We start from the raw sequence: 24,171 nt of genomic DNA on the forward strand, positions 1-24,171 counted from the left end.
GATATTACTCACTGATTTAATCAATTAAGTTGCGTTTGCTTATAGCAATAGATTTTGACAGGAATGCATCATTTGAACCTAGAAAATTCCGAATATCGATTTATATTTATTTGCTTTCAATATTGGTAAATATGTTATTTTTATGTTAAATGCGCACAGTGTTATATTGAAACTTTGTTGTCAGAAGTAACATTAAGTGAGCTATAAATAGATATTTTTAAAATTCCGTCACATTTTTCTTTTAAAATATAGAAAAACTTTTAAGACTTTCAGAAATAATCGAATATAATTAAATATGTGAATGTAATTTGTTTTTATTTACAATTGTTTTAACCTTTAAACTCTCTTTAATTATATTTCATTGTAATTTATTGTTATATAAATAACAAAACAAATTATAATAAGAATAGACGGAAATAGTTCCATAGCACAATAAACTATAACTATAGCAACGAAAATCCTCTAGGGGATTACCTCTCTACAATGAAAATAGAATGTCTGTGGAAATATCGGAGCAGAGATTAATTAATATTCGCCTGAAAGTTGCGAGGTACGCATAGACATAGAATAACAATGCATATATCCAGAGTTAATGCAAAATCGCATCATTTGTCCAGAGGGAAGGCTTTGGTATGAATCTCTTGACATGTCACTCAGTGCAGAGTAGAGAGGAGACGAGTGAGGATAATACTAAAACGACCCGGCATTAAGTTCAGTGGCCGGACGTCCTGCAACGTGTATAGAACCCAGCTGTGTGGTTATACCGAGTTTTCTGCCCTCACTGCTGGTTCGAAAGAGATGACTCCCCATTGAGGTGTAACCTTAATTGTTTATACTTAATTGAAGAAATGATTCTTTCACAGAATATATTTTTTAATTAATTAAATTAAATATTTGAAAATCCTAGCTTAAATTTTTAAATCTTTAATTTATTATATTTATATATCATATGAATTGCATATCACATTAAAATTTATAACTGAGAATCGGAAGCCACATTAACAATTACCGTATACATAACAATAAACTGAAAGTCCTAACTATTAACGTTTAAGTCAACTGCCAAGTCGTAAGAGGAGTTAAACGAACGAAGAGCTTACAGAGTTAAACATTATTGATGGCTATAGTCCAATTAAATTGTTGTTTTAATAATGTATATTTAGATATTTCTTGGCACGTACTTATATAGATATAGTAAGACCTCATTTAGTGCGTAGGGTGCATTTCTAGAAAATAAGCGTTAAACGAAGTTACATTCATATATAAGTAACTTTATAGTTCTTTGAGTAGACGGCATTATATCGAACTATATTATATTTTATTAATACTCATCATTCTATTTACAAAGTTACAATTAAATGATTGTCCTATTCTATTTGGAAAATATTAGTAGTTCATAGGAACTTTAATAAAAATATATAATTAATTACTACAATAATTTCATTTCTAATAATTTTTTTGATAGGGCAGAAAGATTGTGGTTTTAGAAGATATGTTTTATAAAATAACATATTGTAAATATGTCCCTCGGAGAGTCGAACCGGAACCGAAAATTGGACTCGATTTTAAATTTTAACTAACCAATTTACATTGTTTTTTTCGATTTTAAATTTAAATTTCAACCGGAACTGAACCAAAATTTCTAGACGAACCGAAACCGAACCTGGAACTATAAACATTTAATTGGAACGTAACCGTAAACCAGAACGAAATTATTCGGTTCGACTCTCTGATTTTCCTACATAAAAAATAGCGGTTTATTGTCTGAAAAATATTTTATATTTAAAAATACAATTACAAAATTGTAGTAACGTTACTAGTAAGCGAAACTAGATCAGGGTAACTCAGGATTGCATATAAATTTCAAAAAAAGTTAAAACTTATTATATAATTAATAAGTCAAGCTGATTCTGAATTATTATTTAAATGATAACTTTATTTTACAAATTTTAAAATTATATAACAATACATTTTTACCACAAGAAATATATTGTAAGATTTGCAAAAAACAAAATATGCTTACATTTACGTAAGGGTATCGGCACCAGAGAATGGCATTTGGAGAATCTAGAAAATTAAATTACTTTAACATGTTAAAATGTTGTTGTTAAATGTTAATATTGAATTATATTTAGAAGTTTTTTTTAAATAAAGCAATCTATCTAACATAGATATCAAGTTTTACGAATGTGGTAAAAAGAAAATAAAAAGGACACTTCAATACTTAATGAAGAGATGATCCAGCAACCCCACTTTACATATACAACAATTATTTATGCACTTGCAAACATTGGTTTATTAAGTATTAAAATCGGTCGAAGACTGAAGAGGTTCAATATTTCTAAGTGATTACAAATATTTATGAATAACTGTTGCAATAAGTATTATTATTAAGTAAGCTAAATTGTTAATGTAAGAAATTTATGGTAAAATGTAAATGGTGATGGTAAAAAGTCTTTTAAATTCAAAATATTTTATTATTTTTTAACAGTGGCTACATTTAATAACGATTAAGAATGGACCCTCTTTATTTTGTTTCTATAAGACAAAATAAAGAGGATTACGCTGATTCTGCATTAATGCGTCAAGGAAAAAGGAATGGCTAATAAGCGGATATTCGTAAAAATTCAATAAACTCGGCAGAGGGTGTTTTCGATATTTCCACCGTCGATATTACGAATTTCCTTTTTATTCTGAATGCAATATCCGGGCGGAAATAGAATCGGGTTAGGCTGTTGCTTGCTTCTGGTTACAACTTTTTCTTAACGAGTGCTTCTAATTTATTATCTAGATGTAAACATGAAAACTAATTTTGATCAAGATTAGTTACAAGAATTTCTTGTAAATTTATAGATACTTTAATTTTCATAATGTTGCTTTTTTATCGAAAGACCTGTATATTGCTTTAGTATTCCTTAAATGTATGAGTAGTTTCGGGGAAAGATATTTATTTCTGGGCTTATTTTCGCGTGCATTTTCAGATATTGCTGGTGGAGCACATATATATTTTACAACCGAGCATATTTACGACTATGGCGAACTGGAAGGATGACATTTCATTTGCCCATCAAACCCATGTTCGCCACCCGAATGTCATTGTAGAAACTACAGACGTCTCTCTCCTGATCGAACATTATAAGTTATATATGTATGCAATGCATAGTTCTCGCAGTCCAAACGAAAAATCCATAATGTACATGCAACGATTTCTGCGTAGTTATATATTTCCAATCAATTTACAATTCATCAGCATATTTTACTATAACAGTTTTCAATGCATTTTCAAATATATTTATACAATATTCTGACTAAATTGATGTCTTTTATTTTTTGTTTTTTAAACGTTAATTCTCGTAAATTGTTGGAACGATGAATAGACGAGACGGCATAAATAAAATAGTGGTTTTGTTGGGGTCGAGGTGGGGATATTTACAGGGCAGGAATAAACTATGGGAATCGTGAATTCAAAGGGAGCAGTTTGCGACCCCGACAATACATCACGAGGGAACGTAAAAAATATTTTGTTTTACGGTTCGTTAAATTCGTCCGAATTGAGGTTCCAAACTAGGAAGCCTTGACCGACTAACTTTGGTTCGTCCTTCGTCTTGTTTTATTTCGTTTTCATCCTTTGAAATTACAAGTATGTTTATCAAATGGCATATTCAAATCCATAAATTGATGATTTAAGATGTAAAATAATTAATAATATATATTGAAACAGAAAATTACAAAATAAAAACTAAATACAAGAATAAAAATATCATAAACCAAAAAACTCAATTCCTATTGACCAAAGGTTTTTTTGCCCATTAATTAATATTTATTTAAAATCTGTACTTAATAATAATAATAATATTTATTACAACAATACAAAAAAAACACAATTTAATATTCCCATACAATAATAATGAATGAAAAAATCAATTGCCTTTTTTAATTATGACACTTTTTTTATTTACGGTCCAAAATGATTACAGTTAAAGTAGAGTGGCGGCGCGCAAGAAAATAGTTTGTTATAAAAATCACCCTCGTGGATACCCTATTACATTGGTTAATGTTGATTAATAATAACGTCTTCAAACTCTGAATGTACTTCAGTTATCCAGTTTTGTTTTCTCCTCAAACACCCAGTTTGGGGATTCCACTGAAAATCCAAGAAAGTGCGCATCCTTGACACTTGTGGACAGGGTCTTTCAATTTTAAGACCCCGGGCATAAATGGGGAAACGGGGCCCAATGCACGAATGAGGGCAACTTAAAAAAATGGTGAGAGCGGGGAGTTGACATACGCAACTAACTCTGTTTGGGGGCACCATATTTCTCGGGGCCTCAGGAATTCGCGTCGTAGCGACGCCTCTAGTCATAATAAAGTTAAAACTACGTTGAAAGAATCCTTCCTTTGGATTCGTGTCTCTACAAATTGACAAATGCTGAAAGAAGACCGGCAAACGAAAATAAATACTTAATACGGTTTATTCCAGTAGTGCACAACTCTAGTACTAATAAGATTTGAAAGGATTTCTGCTCAGTACGCGCGGAGATTCCTTTGCCAAATACAAATAATAAAATAGGTATGGTCTCTAAACATGTGACTCTGCCGCAATATATGTAACGTAGTTCGATATATTTGACTGCTATTGTATATATGTGAGTTGGAATTCGAGCGGAGATTGGAAATATATTAACCGTATCCCAGATTGTTGGTCCTGCTTTTAAATAATCCCGGTCCCACTGTATAGATTTGAATTTAGAGCAACCATTATAAATCACTATATTCCGGTCCAATCCTTTTCCATAGCTTACAAGTACTTTTTTACATTTGCATAGATTTGTTATTTAAATAAATTCAAATTCGGTAATCCCAAAATATTTCTAAGTGTTCGATAAGAGCAAATGAAAATTACATAGTCGAATCTAAATAATCCTCATTTTTACACGGAGATGTAATAAAAACAAATACATATATCTAATACATTAAGAACCTTCTTATAAATTTTACTATTGGCAACCGATTATAGATGACACATTTTATTTATATTATATTATTGAATTTAATAATATTTGATTTTAATTTTTTTTACATCGATACAACACTGTTAACTCAAAACATAAACTAACTTTACCGCAGGAACGCGAGTTCTTACTATATATGAAAAATGATTCATAAAATATTTAAGAATATGATCTGTGAAGGTGTTTAAGTTATAATAAAGCTATCACTTTCGATAGCCTATCAAATGTTACGCAACAAGAAACGGGGGCGCACTCGCTTTGTAATTGCCATCAACCGGAAAAGTTTTCCATAAACTGCTTATATACTAAATGGAGTATTTGACGTTTATCGACTTCTCGCACTCGTTTTGACATTCAGTGAACCGATTGCACTGAATTTATATTATATTCAATGGGCGGAGATGCTTGTGCATGACTAAACAGAATTCCAGAATTATCAATGCACAATTTACAAAATACTTTCATCTAAATAATTTAAAAGTTATTATATTTATTTAATTTAATAAATGTATTCAAAATTCTTGTACTCGCTTAAATAATGCAACAAACTTGAATTAACGCCGGATTTAGTTTTGTAATTCTTTTAGTCATATTTTAGTATTGATGTTTGGCCAATAAATTATTGTTATTATTATATATTATTTTGAAGTATGTATTATTATGAAGTAAATATATTATAGTAAGGATAATTTGTTCATAAGTCGGGGGAATTAAAAAAAATCTAAATATACTTCTCTTGTCACTTTATATATGTTAAATTCCTTATTACTGACTGCATAAATTTGAAAAAATAGATTAAAATAAACAAAATATTTTCAATGTAGACATAACAATTATTTAATAAAAAAACGACAAAAGAAATAAATGCAACCAAACAGATTGCACATTTTCCAAAAATATTATATTTTATTAAAGAAATTATCAATTTTTGTTTGGACAGTTAATTTTTTACCACTATCTCCTTGTAAAAAGTTAGAGCTTTTAGAATTTTGTTCATGACTCCGGGAATATTATAAATATGTATATCACTACGGTTGTATATAAATGACAAATACAGAAATTAACAGAGAAAAGTGTATCAATGTAATATTGACCAAGAAAATAGGAATTCTTTATCCGATTGTTGAAAATAATAAAATGATAAACTGAGGGCACCAATGTTATTTTCAGAAGTATATTGTGAAATATGTTCTTGTCACAAATAGTAAGGCAGCTCTTCAACTATAAAAGCTCGGCGAGTTGTTTGATCTACAGTTTTCTATTTAGTTTTCCCAGTCCATTTCGTTCTTGAAAAATAGCCGTCACCTAGTATATTATCTTCATAACCAGGCAGATTTAATGCCCGTGCCTTGCTCTCATATATTCAATAGAGTAATATTTTCTCTGCAAACGTTCATGCATCTTCGGATCAGCGAATATACATTTAAAAATAATACATTATCGTTTAGTAATATACAAATAATTTAAAATAAACTCAGGAAAAATCCACAACGTTTAAAAATTGAATAATTTAGTAATACAAATTATGGTTTATATATTTTTTTTGGATCAAATTTTATAATAACAATATTATTTATGGCATAACATTATTATAATTAATAACACATTTTTGTATAATAATAATTACATTTATTGTAAGGTTGTTACGTTTATTTTTTTAAATACCAAAATAAAGTATAAAAAACACTTGTTGAAAAAATCGTTTTAGTTCAACCTGTTTTAAAGACGGTTTATTTTGTACACAAGTCAATAGTTATTAACTATTATTATATTTAGGTATCACCAATTCTACTGTTGTATTAATTAATTACTGTAGAAAATTATTTTTTGTAATATAAAATTCATATGAAATGCGAAGAAGACAAAATCTTTATATAATATATACATTTGTTTGAAGTTGTACAATGACCTAATTGTTAATGTGATGGCTGTCATTTTGCGACTCAATTTACCATAGTAGCTTTTTTCTCAAATCATTCCAATTAAAAAAAGATATTATAATTACCATTGGTCAAAATACATTATTGTTTACTCACATGGATTTTTGTACAACAGAAAGTTTTCTTAAAAATCATTTTCGTCAAGACATCTATTTTTTCATACATGACTATCATTTATATTGATATCATTTTGTGATAGATTTTTTCTTTAAATTATTTTCTTTTTGTATAAATTTTTAAAATAAATAATAAAATCGCAATACGAAGACACATTTTTATTTGGTTTTAAAGACTCTTACTTGTACTTGTTACTTGTTAAGCGAAACAATTTTTGCCATATAAATTAATGTAAAATACATGCCGAAAAAAATACTAAAAAAAATATTTATAATGTTTCTTCAAAGATAATTATATATACTTTCTTATGGAGTGTGAAACATATTCTATTGCGGAATGAACTAACCTGGAATGCGAATTCGATTTATAGAAAATAAAAACAAACAAATTTATTTTTATCAATCTTTGATGTACTGAAAAATATACTTTTGATATAAATATTCATAAATATTCACGTTTCAGTGTGATTAAATTTAATATTTTCCTTTGTAATTTTGTTTTTGCCTAGCAGGGTCAAGTAAAAGCATATGCAACAAATAGCAAAGTTCGACAAAAAATAAAGCCTTATAAATGAAATGAAAATGAATATTAAGTAACATATATACAGATTTTTCTTTCAAGCATCGTCAAAGCGAAAAGAGGGAAAATTAAGCTTAAATAATAATAATACCCCGCAGTGCAATTTAATTTGGATCGTTTCATTTACTTTGAAATGAGTATTTCTCCTCGTTTCCTTCTTTTATCGACAAACAGCGCAAACACCTTTAACTTAATGAAATACTCAATTTACTCCTGAAACATTCAGGTCCTACAACTTTTTCAAACTTTAATTTCACGGATAATGTATATCCGTTTTTTTTTCTTCATTCCGTTTCTCCATTTGCGAAACTTGTAAATCATTCGATATAAAGTGGGGATATCGGGCGCTGTCAGGCGAAAATTCGTTTGTTATTTCGCAAATAAAACTTCCCAATCGAATCACATAACTCAAGTGGAGCCCATTTTACATACAGTCAACACTTTTCATATATTTCTACCTTTTTATAAAACCGACACATTTTCTTATCTAAAGTTGCAAAATACATTTAATCATATCATTTTAATAAATGATCCTAAGAAGAATACTTCTATGTAATAGAATACTTTTTTAAACTTGCAATATATTTAATATTTAAATATGTATAATTACTTAAATACAGTCCGGTATGAAAATTTCAAAGCAATCCTATTGACCACACTATACGAGGTATTCCTGTATTAATAATATTACAGTAATAAATATAATTATATAATTTACATTTACATTTTTTAATGTTTTTCATTTATAAATAAATCTTGTATCTATTATTTTGTATATTTAAATTAAAAGAATATGATCTATTAAATATTATGTAAAAATTGGAATATAAAATTTCAAGAATTTTATTTGTCTCTTGGTGTCATGTTATGTCAGCCTGTTTCACATTTATAATGTTTCTTGGTATAATAGAGCAATCTTCAAATTCAAGGTAACATGTCGCATGATAGATTAAAGTAACTTCAAGTGACTGTCATCTATCAAAATATACAAAATTAAATGCGAAATTTGTGTCCTTTTCGCCTTGAATGTTTATTAACTAAAAAGATAATAAAATATTATCATGTAATTGTTGTGACATATAATTTAATATATTATTAACTTTTTTTAATTCTTCTATTTTAGCAAATATATTATTTAAAAGGACTATTATGATTTTATAATTAGTAAAGCCTATTGTATGTATGTAGACAATAACTTTGGTTTATTATAATTAATTAGCAAAATTATTAATTATCTGTATAAAGCCATATATAAGTACATCAAATTCTGAATACAATTAATATTTTTAACAAAATATGTTAAAAAAACATTAGTCAAAAAGAAAGTCAACTGATACAAAGGGCTATTGACCATAGGGTTTCTCTGCCCAAATTAATATATTTTTCAATACATATTTATCAATTCTTGTTATAGTTACCATTTTTGTAGTCAGTTTTTGAAGAAAATTGATTTTAAATCGCTAATTATGTTTTTACTATGAATATATTTGTAATTTATAAATTATTTGTTGTAATATATGTAACGGAATTCATTACATAAATAAATAAATAAAAGAATAACAACTATGAAAATTAGCATTGATTGAATTAATTATTATTTTACACAATTGGTCTATCACTTTCACTATGTTTTTTCTCAGTATTGATGTACTTTAATCCTAAGAGTGCAAAGTAAATTCTAAAAGTACATTTCGAATGTTATTGAAAATATAATTTCCCAAATGCATTGGTAAATATTGTCACCAGGTGCAGAAAAGCATATTTTTATTCTATGAATATTAAATTACCATCTATGGCTATCCTTTATAAATTATAAATATTGTACTATATGATACTTTTAGGCGACTAATAGCCGAATTGTTAAGTCGACCTACCCACGTGCCAGTGGTCAAGGGTTCAAATCCTGGTCAAGCCAGGCCCCTTGTGCTTGCAGCAATAGGGTCATGGTTCATCACAGATGAACAGTGAAATGAATGGACCTTCAGCCAAGTCGATGGACAATGATAGTGTTAAGAATAGCAGCAGATTCACAGTCAAAGGAAATAGTGGAATTGCAGAGCATTACATTATTAATATACTAGTGAAGTTAACCTACAAGACGACAGCTAACCTACAAATTAAAATAAAAAAATCATCATAATGGTAACTATCCACCGGGAAAGATCACCTACCTAATGTCAACCGCGATCTAAAATTTACTGAATGTTTACATTGATGAACAGATTGTAAATAAAATTACACCACATAAAAATATGATACTTTTATATACTTTTACATATTTATGTAATCACAATAATAAAATAAAAATAAAGGGTTAGTGCTAATTTGCTAGCAATACATTTACACTTTTGATAAATTATCTAGATAATATTTTTTTCGTATAATAATAACAAGTAAAAGTACATAATAACACATGTATAATGAATCATTTTTTATGCGTTTATCGTATATGAATGCATACTAAGTCTTATTGTACGTTTACAAACCAATTATCAACTAAAACTAGAAATAATTTTATTTATTTATATTTTATCATATACTGTCGATTCCGCTTAATCGGGATACATCGGGATTGGTATATTTGTCCCGATTAAGCGGCTGGCCCAGTTATCCGAAGTTCCATTTGTTATTTGCTCGGTTTCGGTGTCCCAATTAAGCGGAATCGTTAGTAGAGATCGTGTGAGCTTAACAAATATAATTAATTTTCAATAAAATAATTATTATGAACACTAAGTAAATCTTATGGCGGTTGAGATTTATTTTTTGTAAACTTTCCAAAGGTAGTTTTTATTATTATTTTCTTCTTTTTTTATTTGTTAGTTGTCTTGTAGGTTAACGTCAATAGTATATTGAAGCTCTGTTATCTCTTAACACTGTCATTGTACATCGACTTAGCTAAAGGTCTATTGCTGAACCTCATGTGACTGTGCATTAACGATGACAATGATCTGGCATGGCTGGAATCGAACCAGCGCTCATTACTGTTGTTTAACCTATTAATTAATTATAATTAAATATAAATGTATTTTTTATGATCTTGACGAAAAGACTTGAGGTCATTAGCCTTTTCAATGAAACGATACGAAAATAGATATTGCATCAAATGAATAAAGATAAATTAAAATAAAAACACATACATACAAACGGACATATTTAAATATACACAGCTCACACTAAATAAGTTAAAATTGTTAAAAATTGCAGCAGTTTAATTTATTTTTATTATTGTTAAGTTTATATTTTGCTAATTTGTTGCAATAAATATCATTATTCAAATAATATTAGAATTAAAATAAGAAAATGTATGCAAAAATTAGTACATCGTCACAAAATTAGCTTATTACAATATATTCAAATTGACAGAATGGGCAGATTGAAACATGCAGTTAATATAAATGTTATAAAAGTATATGATTGTGATGATTGTCCTTGACAATAAATCAATAGTTATTAGCTTTGATCCTGCATTTAGAATATCCTTCATGATGTTGTGTGGCATGTAGTGCGGCGACACGGTAGAGGAAGTCGCCTTGAAATTTATCCTTGCAGTGGGCACACCTATAATGCACGATAATTCTCCTCGGTGAGCTTAAAGGGTGGCCCCGCCGGGTCAATTAGTCTTTATAAACGCTAAATCACAGCGCGGTGATTAATCCGTCTATATTGGATCACCTGATATTATTCATTCTGGAGTCGTGCGCCGAGTCCATCCTCCAATACCCACCAGCCTCGACGTCTTCGACTTCGTTGATACATTTTACGGAATCCTAAGTTTTCCTCAAACATATCACTCACGTAACCTTAATTCCGAAGAAGGAAATCAAATAGAATTTCATTTTCGTACAACATTTATTCAGAATATTGGAGGCGAGAAAAATCACGCATATGAAAATATGGGACACGTTTCTATAAAAATATTCTGTTACGAGAAAAGAAAACCAACTATGACAGGTGTCTTTTTTCATATGAGGGAATACTAACTTTGCATTGTAAACATTTGTATTTATATGATAACTCATTTTATTATAGAAATATTGGCCGGTAAAACCAGGTAATTAGTTCCGCAAATATCTCAGACTGAATTCAGACAAATTCAATGCAACAAAAATATCTCAGACTGAATTCAGACAAATTCAATGCAACAAAACCTCGTATAGTGCGGTATTGTTCAACGCGGTTTAACTGTACTGCGCATTATAACAGGTATTTTCATATATAAAAACAATGATAATGAATTCCAAGAAACTATACCAGTTTTTTTAATAAATAAAACGCGATTAATAAATTGAAGTTTCTGACAAGGTTTTAACCATTCTTATATTTTTGTATAGTGGATTAACATAATAAAAATGGGCTTATGAAGACAACTGTCTTTAAGTCATTGTTGTCTAACTTCTTATAAGACCGTTGTTATAAGCGAAAAATGACTATTTTGTATAAATATTATAATTTTGGGTACTATTCTTTTTTTGTTGCATAATTTTATTCACAATCTGTTCATCAATGTGAATATTGACTAAATTTAAAATCGCGGTTAACATTAATTGAATAATCTTTCCCGGTGGATAGTTTACCATTATGATGATTTGCACATTAATAATTACTTAAATCTATATACTAAATCTAGTGGTTTGCAACGTTTCAGCCTATTTGTGGTTTCACTGTTGTCGAGTAGGCCAATAGCCAGAACATTAATATGTGACTCCAGTTTATCTTGGTATCTACTACTAAATGTTGGTATTGTATCCTCGATCATATCTATATGAAGATCTTCGTGTATTTGTTTATTCCTGACGAACCATGGGGCTCTAATAATATTTCTTAGGCATTTTGATCGCAATCTTTGTATAATTTGTATGTTCGATTTACAGGCCGCATCCCATTATTGGATATCATACTGGTTTCAGTAATACTTTGTATATAAGTAATTTATTTTCTACTGACAATTCCGACTTTTTCCCTATAAGCCAGTAGAGTTTTGCAAACTTTATTTCTAATTGATCCCTCTTAGCCTTACCTCTGAGTCTTCTGTCTAGATGCATGGCTAGATATTTGACTTTTCTTGCTTTGGGCAAATCTTGTCCATTAAGTCTTACAGTTGGGCAGGTGTTTTTCTTTAGCGTGAATGTGATATGCAGGGATTTCATTTCATTAACTGCTATTCTCCATTATTTAAGCCATTCTTCTAAATTTTCTAAATGCTACTGCTGGATTCTCATCTGATGCCAAGATTCTGCGTCATCAGCGAATGTTGCAATCATAGTATTCTTAGTTTTAGGAATATCTGCCGTGTATAGAAGGTAAAGCAGTGGTCCTAAAACACTTCCCTGCGGCATCCCTGATTCTATTGGATATAAGTCGGTGTATTGGTCTTCTATTTATGTCTTTAAAATGATTGCCAAACTTTGTCAAAAGAATTTTATTTGAAACTATGGCTGTTCACGAAACAATATTATATTTACATGCAAAAATGTCTTCACCACTTTGTTAATATAAATATTATAATTTAGAAATTTATTTCATAAATGTAAAAAGTTTTAATTATGTATCTAATGACCATTATTTTAATATATTAAATTTATTGTTTGTAGATATATGTTGAATTTACTTTCAATAATTATTTATTAATTAAGTTAAAAATAAAAAAAATGTTGGCTTTGTTTCTGTATAAAAAAAATAGGTAATGGATGTTTAGAAAAATAATTGGATTTCGAGAAAAAAACATGAAGTTGGGAGATAATGTGGTATTTTCAGGAAAATTCTAAATAGTATTATTTAAAATAATAATAATTTATTGGCCAAACATCGATACATAAGAAGAAGAGAAAAAAAGTGCAATTTATACATAAATAAATTTTAACATACAATAAAAATATATATAATAATAGGCTGGCCAAAGGGCTAACGACTAGTATTATTTATTTAACCATATATTTCTTTATTTATGTAGAAATCAAAGCATTCATTTTTAAAATTATTCAATAAAATTCTTGCCATATTTTATTTAAAATCACTTTCCATGTAAATCAAGGGCGATTGATTTTTTCAACAACTATAAATGTTTCTTCCCGCGGGGTCGATCTTTGCTAAGATCGTATATATTTGCGCAGAACATTTTGAATGCGGGAACATCAATAATATTTGAAAAGCAGAAGCTTTAACGGATTTTGGACGTGATATGATTTACGGTCATAATTCACGTTTCACATGAACTTTTGAGTACAACTAAAAAAATACTGCTCGATACGAATACAAGTATTCACATCCACTTTATAGTTAGAGTAGACTGCAAATAGAAGTAAAAATAAATAATATATGACTTCAAATATATATATTTTATGTTTTAAATTTATTTTTTAACGAATCACTGTAATAATACTGAAGGTAATGAAATGTAATAAAAATATATACCGACTACCGTTTTTTCATGAATAAATCGTAAAATGGAATACAGTGGAACCTCGCTTAACGAGCACCTCGCATAACAAGAATTTCGCTTGACGAGCAAAATTAATTGAGTAAGAAAAATGACTCGCTTAACGAGCGACGTTTCGCATAACGAGTTACGATGAGAAGAGAAAACCCGGATTGCTCGCCTGCTATATCATTTTTAAAACTTGTGTACATATATAATGTGTATTTTTGAATATATTAAAAATCTTCGATTTTAATTGTCTTCTTTGTATTGTCTAGTAACTAGATAATATTTTCGTTTAGAACCTATTAAATGAAGATAATTTGCAAGACTTTATTTACAATGCACAATTGTGAAACCATATTGTCAGTATTATGTAATTAATATGTTCCTTACAGTACTTATATACAACTAAACCCCGATTTACACGGTAGATAGGTTTCTGAGAAAAACGTATAAATTGATAACTTTTTGAATGTAAAATCGTGTAAATCAAAATGTATGCAAAAAACGCATAGTTTTGTTGATAGTTATTGATATTGATTTTGTTGATTTTTTATAATTCAAACAAAAATATTGAAAAGCAAAAAATGTTATTTTTGATCATAGCTAGTTTACATTTAGTTTTTAATTTACATGTTTTTAAACCGTGTAAAATCAAAAACGAGTAAAAAAAAGTACCGTGTAAATCGAGGGATAGGTTAATTTCAACATTTAGTTTTAGTTTATTTATTCCTAAACTGTTCAAATCCGAAAACGTGTAAAGAAAGTACCGTGTAAAACGAGGGATAGGTGTACCTTACCCTATCATCAATTTAATGATTTTTATTTTTTTTTCATATTAGAAATTTGTTTGTCTCTTGCTATATGTTGATCCGGGTTAGAACTTTTATTGATCTAAAATTTCTCAAATTGCGTTTCCTACAATACTGTGTTTCTTGATGTTAAAGTAAAGGAAGCACTGGATAGCATTTAGGCCCGATTGGTTCCAATTTATTTTAGTAGGCTTTACACAATATAACAATTAATGCTTCAGAGGTGTAGAAAAGGATAATATATTATCATCTTGTGTAGTGGATATTCTTCACTAAAGTATTACTAAATCACATCTATTGTTCCGATTCGTGGTTTTGTTTAGCTTTTGTTCCTTTTTTAATGGAATTATAATAAATCTGTCCAAATAATTGAATTACATTGAGAATATAAATTACATCGTATTAAATTGTAATTTATTTCAAGAAGATATACGAAATAGCTTTAATGGAAGTTTTTCCAATTTATTTGGATTTATATTATATTTAAAGTTTAACTCTTTCTTATTTCTATTAATCAACATCCAATCTTAGATTTATTTTATTTATTCCAACATATTCGAATCTACAATTTAACTATGCTGATCATGGGGTCTTAAAATTATACACTGTCTCTTGTTTTACACGGTACTCGATTACCGTGTAAATCGAGTACAAAATAAATTAAAAAATAAATGTTGCATATAACCCATCGATCGTTTTACACGGTACTTTATTTACATGTTTTCGCTTTTACATCGTTTGCAAAAATTAAATGAATCTTTAAATTTAAAAAATAATCGATTTACACGTTTTTCTCAGGAATCTATCTACCGTGTAAAACGAGGGATAGTTGTTTAGTGTTATTCAAAATTATATCTTTTGATGAAATTTCTTTTTTAGCACTATTATTTATAATTATAAATGTGTGTTTTTAATAAAACAGAAATGTTAGGTCCGCCCTTATTAGTAAATCGTTATTGAAGGGTTATATAAATATGTATAATGTCTTCAAATGATAACTTTCCTACTAATATTTAACTCTAGTAGAATGAATAGTGTCATATAAACAATTTGATATTGTTTGTGTAGATTAGTAATGTTCGACTTACTGAATTATTGATTTACTGAAATTTTTATTTTTTGTAATAAATAATATTTTTTTTTTTATTAATATGATGATGTCTCGCTTCATTTATTGATGATGTCTATCTATTTATTTTCATAAAATACTTTCTAAGGTAAATGATTTATTAAATATATAATGATAAAATTTCTGCGAAATTACAGAAATTAGTTTGAGCGAAGCAAACAAGTAAATATTATATAAGTTAAAATTAAAGGATTTTCCGCCATGAAAATTGATAAATAATTCAATTTCCAGAACGTGCTTCTTTTGTGCTCTAAGTTAAATATTATAAGTAATGCTACAGATTTATTAATTATAATTGACTTGAGTCTATTGACTTGAGTAACTTATTTATAATTAATGAAGCTGTTTTAAATAAAACTAAGTAATACTTTTTTTTTAAAGATAGTAACTATAAAGTGTTAAGTGGACAGTAGGTCCTCTGAATATTTTGAGTGGTGTTTTACAGTGGGCATGTTAAAATGCAGTCTACATATATTTTTTTTCCGTAGGCGCAGAAAATAAATTGGAATGCTCCCTGAAAATATTTACATTATACTTGCAAACAAGCTCTTTGATAAACAGTCTTTTGTCGCTTTCTCCCCCTTACCCTCATATTTTATCTTCTACTCCCTGTTGCAACCCACCTCGAAATAAAATAAAACTGTTGGTTGTCCTCCATCTGCAGTAGGAGTACACAATTTAATTACACGGAGAATAGTAATTTAAAATTCTGAAAAAAAATATATGTCTCGCATCTTGTCTCTGTTGTAACGCCTGCAACTTTGAAATTTATTCCTCCATTTATTATAATAACCAAATAATCAAGTCAACAGTCGCGAACAGTCATTATTTCTGAACATATTCCAAAATAACAAAATAATATACTTTTATTATTTTTTCATAACTAAAATATTACAAATATTTTAAATAACTATCATTTAATTTATACTTAAAAATATTTATAATTTGCAATTGTCCTTATTTTTTTAAATTCTTTAAATATTTTCATATGGCGACTAATAGCCGAATGGTTAGATCGCCCTACTCCATCTATGAGTGCTGGTTCGATTCCAGCCAAGGCAGGCCTTTTGTAAACTCCCTCGCAGTAATAAGGCCATTGTTTTTATGAGACTTTGTTCATCTTTAAAAGTTTTCTGAGACTAATTCTAATTACTTATTCTATTTACAAAGTTAATTCTTATTAATACGGGATGGGAGTTGTGATTTAAGATAGGGCTTGTATATATTGATGATTAAGCGTTCCCACAGTCTGGGTCAAAATCCTTTGGATTTTTTTATATGAAAAAGAGGATCGATTACGACTCTACGTTTAAAGATTATTATGGAACGGATCTAGGACGTAAAGCAAGGTACTAGAATATTTATATGAATAATTAATCATAGAACAGTACAATAATACAATACATTTTTTTTTTATAAATAGTCTCATAAATTTTAGATCTGGGATATTTTTCATTGCATTTTAACGTCTGCAAAATAGATATTAAATTTCTTAATAATAATTATGATTTATTGGCCAAAATTTCACCAAACAAAACATAAAATGTATCCAAATACAAGAAACAAAATAATATAAATTGAAAAGAAAACAACTTTAAATATAAAGAAATAACACAATGGAAATTAAAAACACAAATAAATGAAACAAATATTTTTTTTATGAACATAATTACAAAAATATTATAGGGTTCATGTCATCAACATTTCTTAGTGGTTAATGAAATGTCCTATCAAACGTATAAATTTAAGCTTTATGTTTGGTAGCTATTATTATAAATGTAATTACTTTCCTTTTTTCATTATATAAAGTTAATTAAGTTCAAGCTACATTTACTGGAAAGCATTTTCTTAAGTGCAAATATTCAATTCGAAGAACGTTGCACCCACTCAAAATATTCGGGAAAAAGTAGACCACGTTGGCCGATTATCAGCTAGGCAATATTATTAATTCCACGGGAGTCCTAATTTCGTACCGCCCGCTCCTCCATTATTATATAATAAGATGGCATTACACTGACGGAGTCGCAATGGTTATGGTGTTATGGAGAGATGCCTGTTCGATGCTATTAAAAAATTAGGTCATGTGTGTGCACCAAAATTTCGTAAGCGAAACCCAATTACACGTAAGTTGTCGAGAGTGTAGGGATGGTGATGACGTTCGACTCACGCTTCCGTATCATAGAATGATGAAATTAAATTGCCAATCTGATCCGATTCCGGCAAAGATTAAATGCAAATTACATTCCCGAAACGCGCGCCTACACACACACACGCACGTACCGCATACACACACTAAACACACCTCGAAGCACAAATATTCAATGTCTATAGGCCTTTCAGCTAATCGAAACCATGACAATTTTCTTGTGTGACTGGGTTTGCCCTGTAATTAGACGCATACCTAACAAACAGCCGTCTAATGCGAATCTAGACTATGTGCATCTATTGATTGGTATTTGATGAACCTAATTTAATTAAAATAAACTGCTTTGCACGGGTTGAGTTATTCCGATCGCGCTGTTTGATCTGTCGTTGTTAAATTCGTTAATCAATTATATTAATTAATTTCACCCAACATTCTGTATTGTGGAAATGCAATTGGAGAGAATATATGAATTCCAATTTGAAAATTGTTACCTCATTGAACGTTTCATTTGCAATCTGGCTAGAAAAACTTCAAACGGAATAACTGATGCACATAATAGCGAATATCGTTTTGATGTTGCCAACTTACAGATAGTTTTGAATTTAAATTCATGAATAAAAATGTATATTTAAAGAGTCATATACATTGAATATTATTAGTAAGTTAAATTAGATAAACATAACATTTTTTTATTCTAAGTTAGAGATGGCTTTTATTTTTTTATGTAAATTTATAAGCGATTTTTGTATTGGTTTATTACTAAGAATTTATAATAATATATTATATAATGTGCATAAAGATCAGTTGAGATTTACTACAGTTTGATCATTTCAAAACAAACTGATTTTAAGCACAATAAAAAAAAATAGTAAACAATTTTGTTTTATATGTCAAGTCTTTTTGTGTAATATATTATATATATATATATATATTTGTACCTCGATTAGTTTCAAACAGACCGGATGGAAACGATTCTCTGCACTGTTGCTGTACTTCATTGTTTGGTATTTCTTATCCTTAATAATAATAATAATAATAACTTTGGATGCGCACACACAATACGTTGATAAGTCATTAAAGTTATTAGTGAGATTCCGGCTTTAGGGATCTTTGTCTGGCAATATACCTGAACTTAATATACAATTCTCGCAATAGTTTGGTGTTTGGATTTCCAAGTATTTGTCTCATTCACACTATAATCGTGATAGACATCAAGTAATTTGCCTCAATTTCACATAATTGCAAAATTGTTATCTCGGAAACATGATCAAACAAATTGTATAGAACATTATTAATTCAGAACTAATTTAGTTTGCTAATAAAATAGTACATTCAACTTATAGCCAGAGATCTTGGCAGGTTGTGAATAATAAAAGTAAAAAAAGAAATAAAATAGAAATTAACTTAATAAAATGTTTATCAATAAGTAAAATATATTTAGCTATTTTTTCTATTATTGTAATTACTATTATGAAAATAACTTTAGAATTCTTTAGAATTTTAGAACTCCTTTCAGTTTGTTTCTAACTTTTTATTTACTATTTTAAATATATATGTTTCCATTGTGTATGACTTGCTGTTGTTTTCTTTATATATGCAGATATTTGATGGAAATATTTGTTTCAATTCTAGGTTACATACATAAATGAGGACTGAAATTCAAGCTTCTGAACGTTACATAAAACGTAATCCATGCGTATGATATATGAACTACAAACTCATATTACCTTTCAGATCGTTTCAATATGCATGAAAGCGGATGTAATGTAGCAATGTCCTTTAAATAATTTCGCTACTACAATCGATGATATTTGTAGATATACGTATATCACAAAAAAAATCTTAAACGACCATAATTAAACCATAATTTATTAAAGTTTAATTTCATATTTCAAACTTTTTACATTATAGATTTCAGAATAATTAAAACTGTAAGCACCCTATATCTTTCACGTGGCGAAAACAACATAAATTCGACCATGAGACCATTCATAAAAAACTTTTTGAATTTGCGTTTTTTTCAGTAAATACAATTTATATTACATGGCTTAAACATTTCTATATGAAAGATCTACAATTAATCTATATTATTTTGTATAATACCATTATCTATTTACCCATTTCTGTATTTTATTTATATGTCTTCGGATTTAAATTTCTTAAGTATAAATATTGACTATTTTTCGATTAGTTAAATTGAACAGTCTCGCCATATTTTTCTTAGATAATAAAAAAATGAGAAATAAATACTAAAAAAAAACATTTTATTCACATTTTAGACAAAGTCACAAAAGATAATAGGGATGTGATATTGTTATCTTTAAGAATTTGTGCAACAAATTGCGTTTTGATTTTAATAATACGGTAATACTTAAAATATATAAAGTATTTATTGTTTTACAACTAGTGAAAGTTAAGATTACTTATGCAGGTGACATTTGGACAAACGGGACAAAGATAATAGTAACCCATAATAACATATTTAACACCAAACAGAATGGTCCGACTAAATAATTTCTTATTCGATAATTATTTGAGTTCTAAGCCAACTAACACTTACAATTTCTTGATAGAATCATATTATGCAGTTACTATTTTTTGTTTATATAATAAAATTAACAATCTAATGAAACTGATAATTATTGTAAATGATCTTCTTTGTTTCAGCTATATTGAAGTCCTTGTGCCAGGAGTTTCTTTCGTACAACGTTTCCGCAATTTTGTACTTGATGAACTACGAACAATACGGCAGAAGTACAGCATCTGCACAGTATTTTTTGCAACTGGCAGGTTATCTGGGAATTCCGGTGATCGCCTGGAATGCTGATAACTCTGGCCTTGAGAGACGAGCTTCGCAATCGTCGCTACAATTGCAACTGGCACCGTCCTTGGAGCATCAAACAGCTGCAATGCTCAGTATTTTGGAAAGATACAAATGGCATCAGTTTGCAGTAGTCACCAGTCTTATTGCCGGGCACGACGATTTTATACAAGCAGTTCGGGAAAGAGTTTCTGCTATGCAGGTAATATAATTTGAGATATCTCTAGGGATCTTCCTCTAAATCAAATTTTCAGTGATTCATATCCTACACCTTTTGTTTTTTTTCGTAATATGAGGTTGTACGTAAATCTCTCTGAATGCGGAGCCAAAAACAAATTTTTATTTTCAGTTTGTAATGTTAATTCTATATACAGGGTGGTCAGTTTTATATTACCAACCCACAATCAGATTTCAACGGATACATTTCTTTATTTTGAACGGTTGATAGAGATGTGACAAAATACAGATTTCCATAGGACAAATATTTAAGTTTCGAAGTTAGTAATGTATTTTCTATATGGTGATATTATTTTCTTTTTTTGTTTTTGATGTAAATATCAAATTGTATTCAAAATAATTTATGAAATATTTATCAATTACCTAAGAAAATATTTAATGGTGCATCTCGAAAGTTGTTATGAAAAGCTACGGACATATTTTATTTTCTAGTTTTAAATAGACAACACTATATATTATTTCGGGTTGGTTGGAACTATGCAGGATGAATAATTTGCATATAATCTATTCAAATAATAAAAACCAAATTAACGTTCTGTTGAAACGTTATATGGTTTTTTTTTATGCTTTCCTATTAAACCGCTGCAATTTCGACCAGGATTGCTGATACAAATCCTGGTCGAAATTCCGCGAGTGAGAATTTATATTTAAGGATATGAGGCGAAACAAAACGCGAGATTTTTCATTTAGATAATGCTCATATTGCCAGAGGTGATAATTTGCAAAGCGAATTTGGTATTATTTTACAAGAAAATTGTGAATATGCTAACTTTATTATATCTGCTATTAATTTGTTTCAAATCAAGAAATATACTGAAGTAATTTTCATTTGTCATTTTTTTGTATCTCCCTACTAAATAATATATATAAATATTTGTAACGAAAAATGTTTGACATTCAAAACATTTTAGAACGTGAAATACCACCTGTTTTGAGTTTTTTGTATTACACGCTTTTATCTTTCGCATACCACACTACATTCAGTATCAAAGCATATATTTGACAGTTTTTTTAACATAGGTTGATAGCAAATATTTTCAGTTAATGTTTGAAACACTTTTCTATTTAAAAAAAAAACATGAGTGTAATTTGAATAACCATGTAAATTGTTTTCATTTTATAACTGATTTATTTTACTTTGTTAGTATACTAAGTGAAATGAAAGAATAATGCAAAAAATACTCTTCTTCTTTTTTTTTGCTTTTTCTTCAGAAACAGTTTTGCAAGTGTTGTTAAATATTGCCAAAAAAAACACATAATATGTCTGAAAATAGCTTCCAAACTTGTAGGAAAATGATGTAGCAGGGTAGAATCTGAGATTTAACTTCTCCTCGTAACTCGTTTCGTGAAACTTCGCTCATTAAGAGAGTCAATTTTTTACTATTTGTTTTGCTCGTTATGCGAATTGCTGGTTATTAGATATGCTCGTAAAACAAGGATCCCCTATACCTCGCTATACGGTATATGACACTTCGCTATAACGATATTTCTCTATAATAGCCTTTTTGTCTTGTTTCGTTATACGGTAAACATACTACAAAAGCAAGGCTGGTTTGTATCAAAACAATTAGTTCGTTATACGGCTTTTTGCTTAAGGACAACTATTCCGGAACGTATCTAGGCCGTAAAATGAGGTTTGGATGAATATAAGTTGTAGAAAAGATTATTTTGGTTTTAACAAATTACTTTTATATAATGTACAGTCTTTTAAATACATTATACCTATAATTTAATTATCCATATATCAAACATCAAGTCTGAGAATAACACGAAATTAACAAATTTATTAATTTGCTTATAGTCTCGTATACAGTGATATATGAAAACATATTTATTTATAGTCAAAATATTGGTTTATCTCAGGGCAAACTATATGTTAATAGTAGTTTTTTTTTCAAATTTCGCCTTTGTGGTATACACTTTGGTAATCACTGATATAACTCGACGTTATGTATTTAATAGATGAAATTATAAATTAGTGATCAGCGATTGATTATATGTGTTTATAACCATGACAATTCCCTCGACTGCATTATAATATTTATAACAATTGTATACATACATTTAAATCGTGGGAATTCAATCATTTTTAATCTAATTTTATTGTAAATTATGAATATATTTTGTAATTATGTTAATATACGAGCGACATAATATAATGTTTTTTTTTTTGTTGAAAATAAACTTTCATCATTTGCATGTAAAGTTTGTTCATTTATTTTCACTGCATGATATATACGTTTAAAGTGTATAAAGTATACACTGCAGTTCATTATAAACTTCTTATAAATATGCATATTCAAGTCGTACATGTCATGTCTGTCACTCACTCATAGTGTTGCAATCTTTGAAAAGAACTTTTTTCGATTGTCAACGAAATTACTTGCACAATTTTCTACTCGTATAAAGTTTATATTAATAGCTGGAAACTTGTGCATGCATTTGCTTGAAAGTATTGATCTGATCTTTGAAAATCCACTGCAAAAAGCAGGACACGTCCCTGGGCGCCTCGTTACGATGGTCCTTACAAGTATATTTTATTTAAAAAAAAAGTGCATTTCCAAATTTAGAAAAATAATGATGGTATATTCATATTGGTTCTCTGGATAATGAAGAAACCAATGTTTAGTATTCCAATTTATTATGATATTGATATGTTTCTATTATTTATTTATTTAAAATTTCATTTATAAATGTGACCCAAAATGTTTAGGACTTCTATTTTTAATTTATACTATTTTCAAGCTTTTTAGAATTACTAAATAAAATAATTTAAATAATAAACATTTTAATGACGTTTTTTAATTTATTAATTTAAATACCAATATACAATGCGTGCGCATCACATTAAAATGCAAGTGTCGCTCCTATTACACGATACTATTGCAACACGATCAGAAAATTGTATTCCATCAGTTTATTTATCTTGGAGGCGCTGATTCCACTTTCACGTTAAATGT

At 28.5% G+C, this 24,171-nt stretch overlaps 1 protein-coding gene across 2 annotated transcripts in view; it reads left to right on the plus strand.

Moving 5' to 3' along the window:
* Window positions 1-24,171, plus strand: part of LOC108557899 (glutamate receptor ionotropic, NMDA 2B-like) — a gene marked incomplete at its 3' end in the record, with an annotated part of 154,584 nt that overhangs the window by 60,753 nt on the left and 69,660 nt on the right. For both annotated transcript variants that reach the window (XM_017914610.1, XM_017914611.1), the window contains 1 exon segment: window positions 20,821-21,176. In XM_017914610.1, coding sequence (XP_017770099.1) covers window positions 20,821-21,176 — 356 coding nt within the window.

The sequence above is a fragment of the Nicrophorus vespilloides genome, unplaced genomic scaffold (assembly GCF_001412225.1).
Source record: "Nicrophorus vespilloides isolate i.1.1-1 unplaced genomic scaffold, Nicve_v1.0, whole genome shotgun sequence".
Lineage (NCBI taxonomy): Eukaryota > Metazoa > Arthropoda > Insecta > Coleoptera > Silphidae > Nicrophorus > Nicrophorus vespilloides.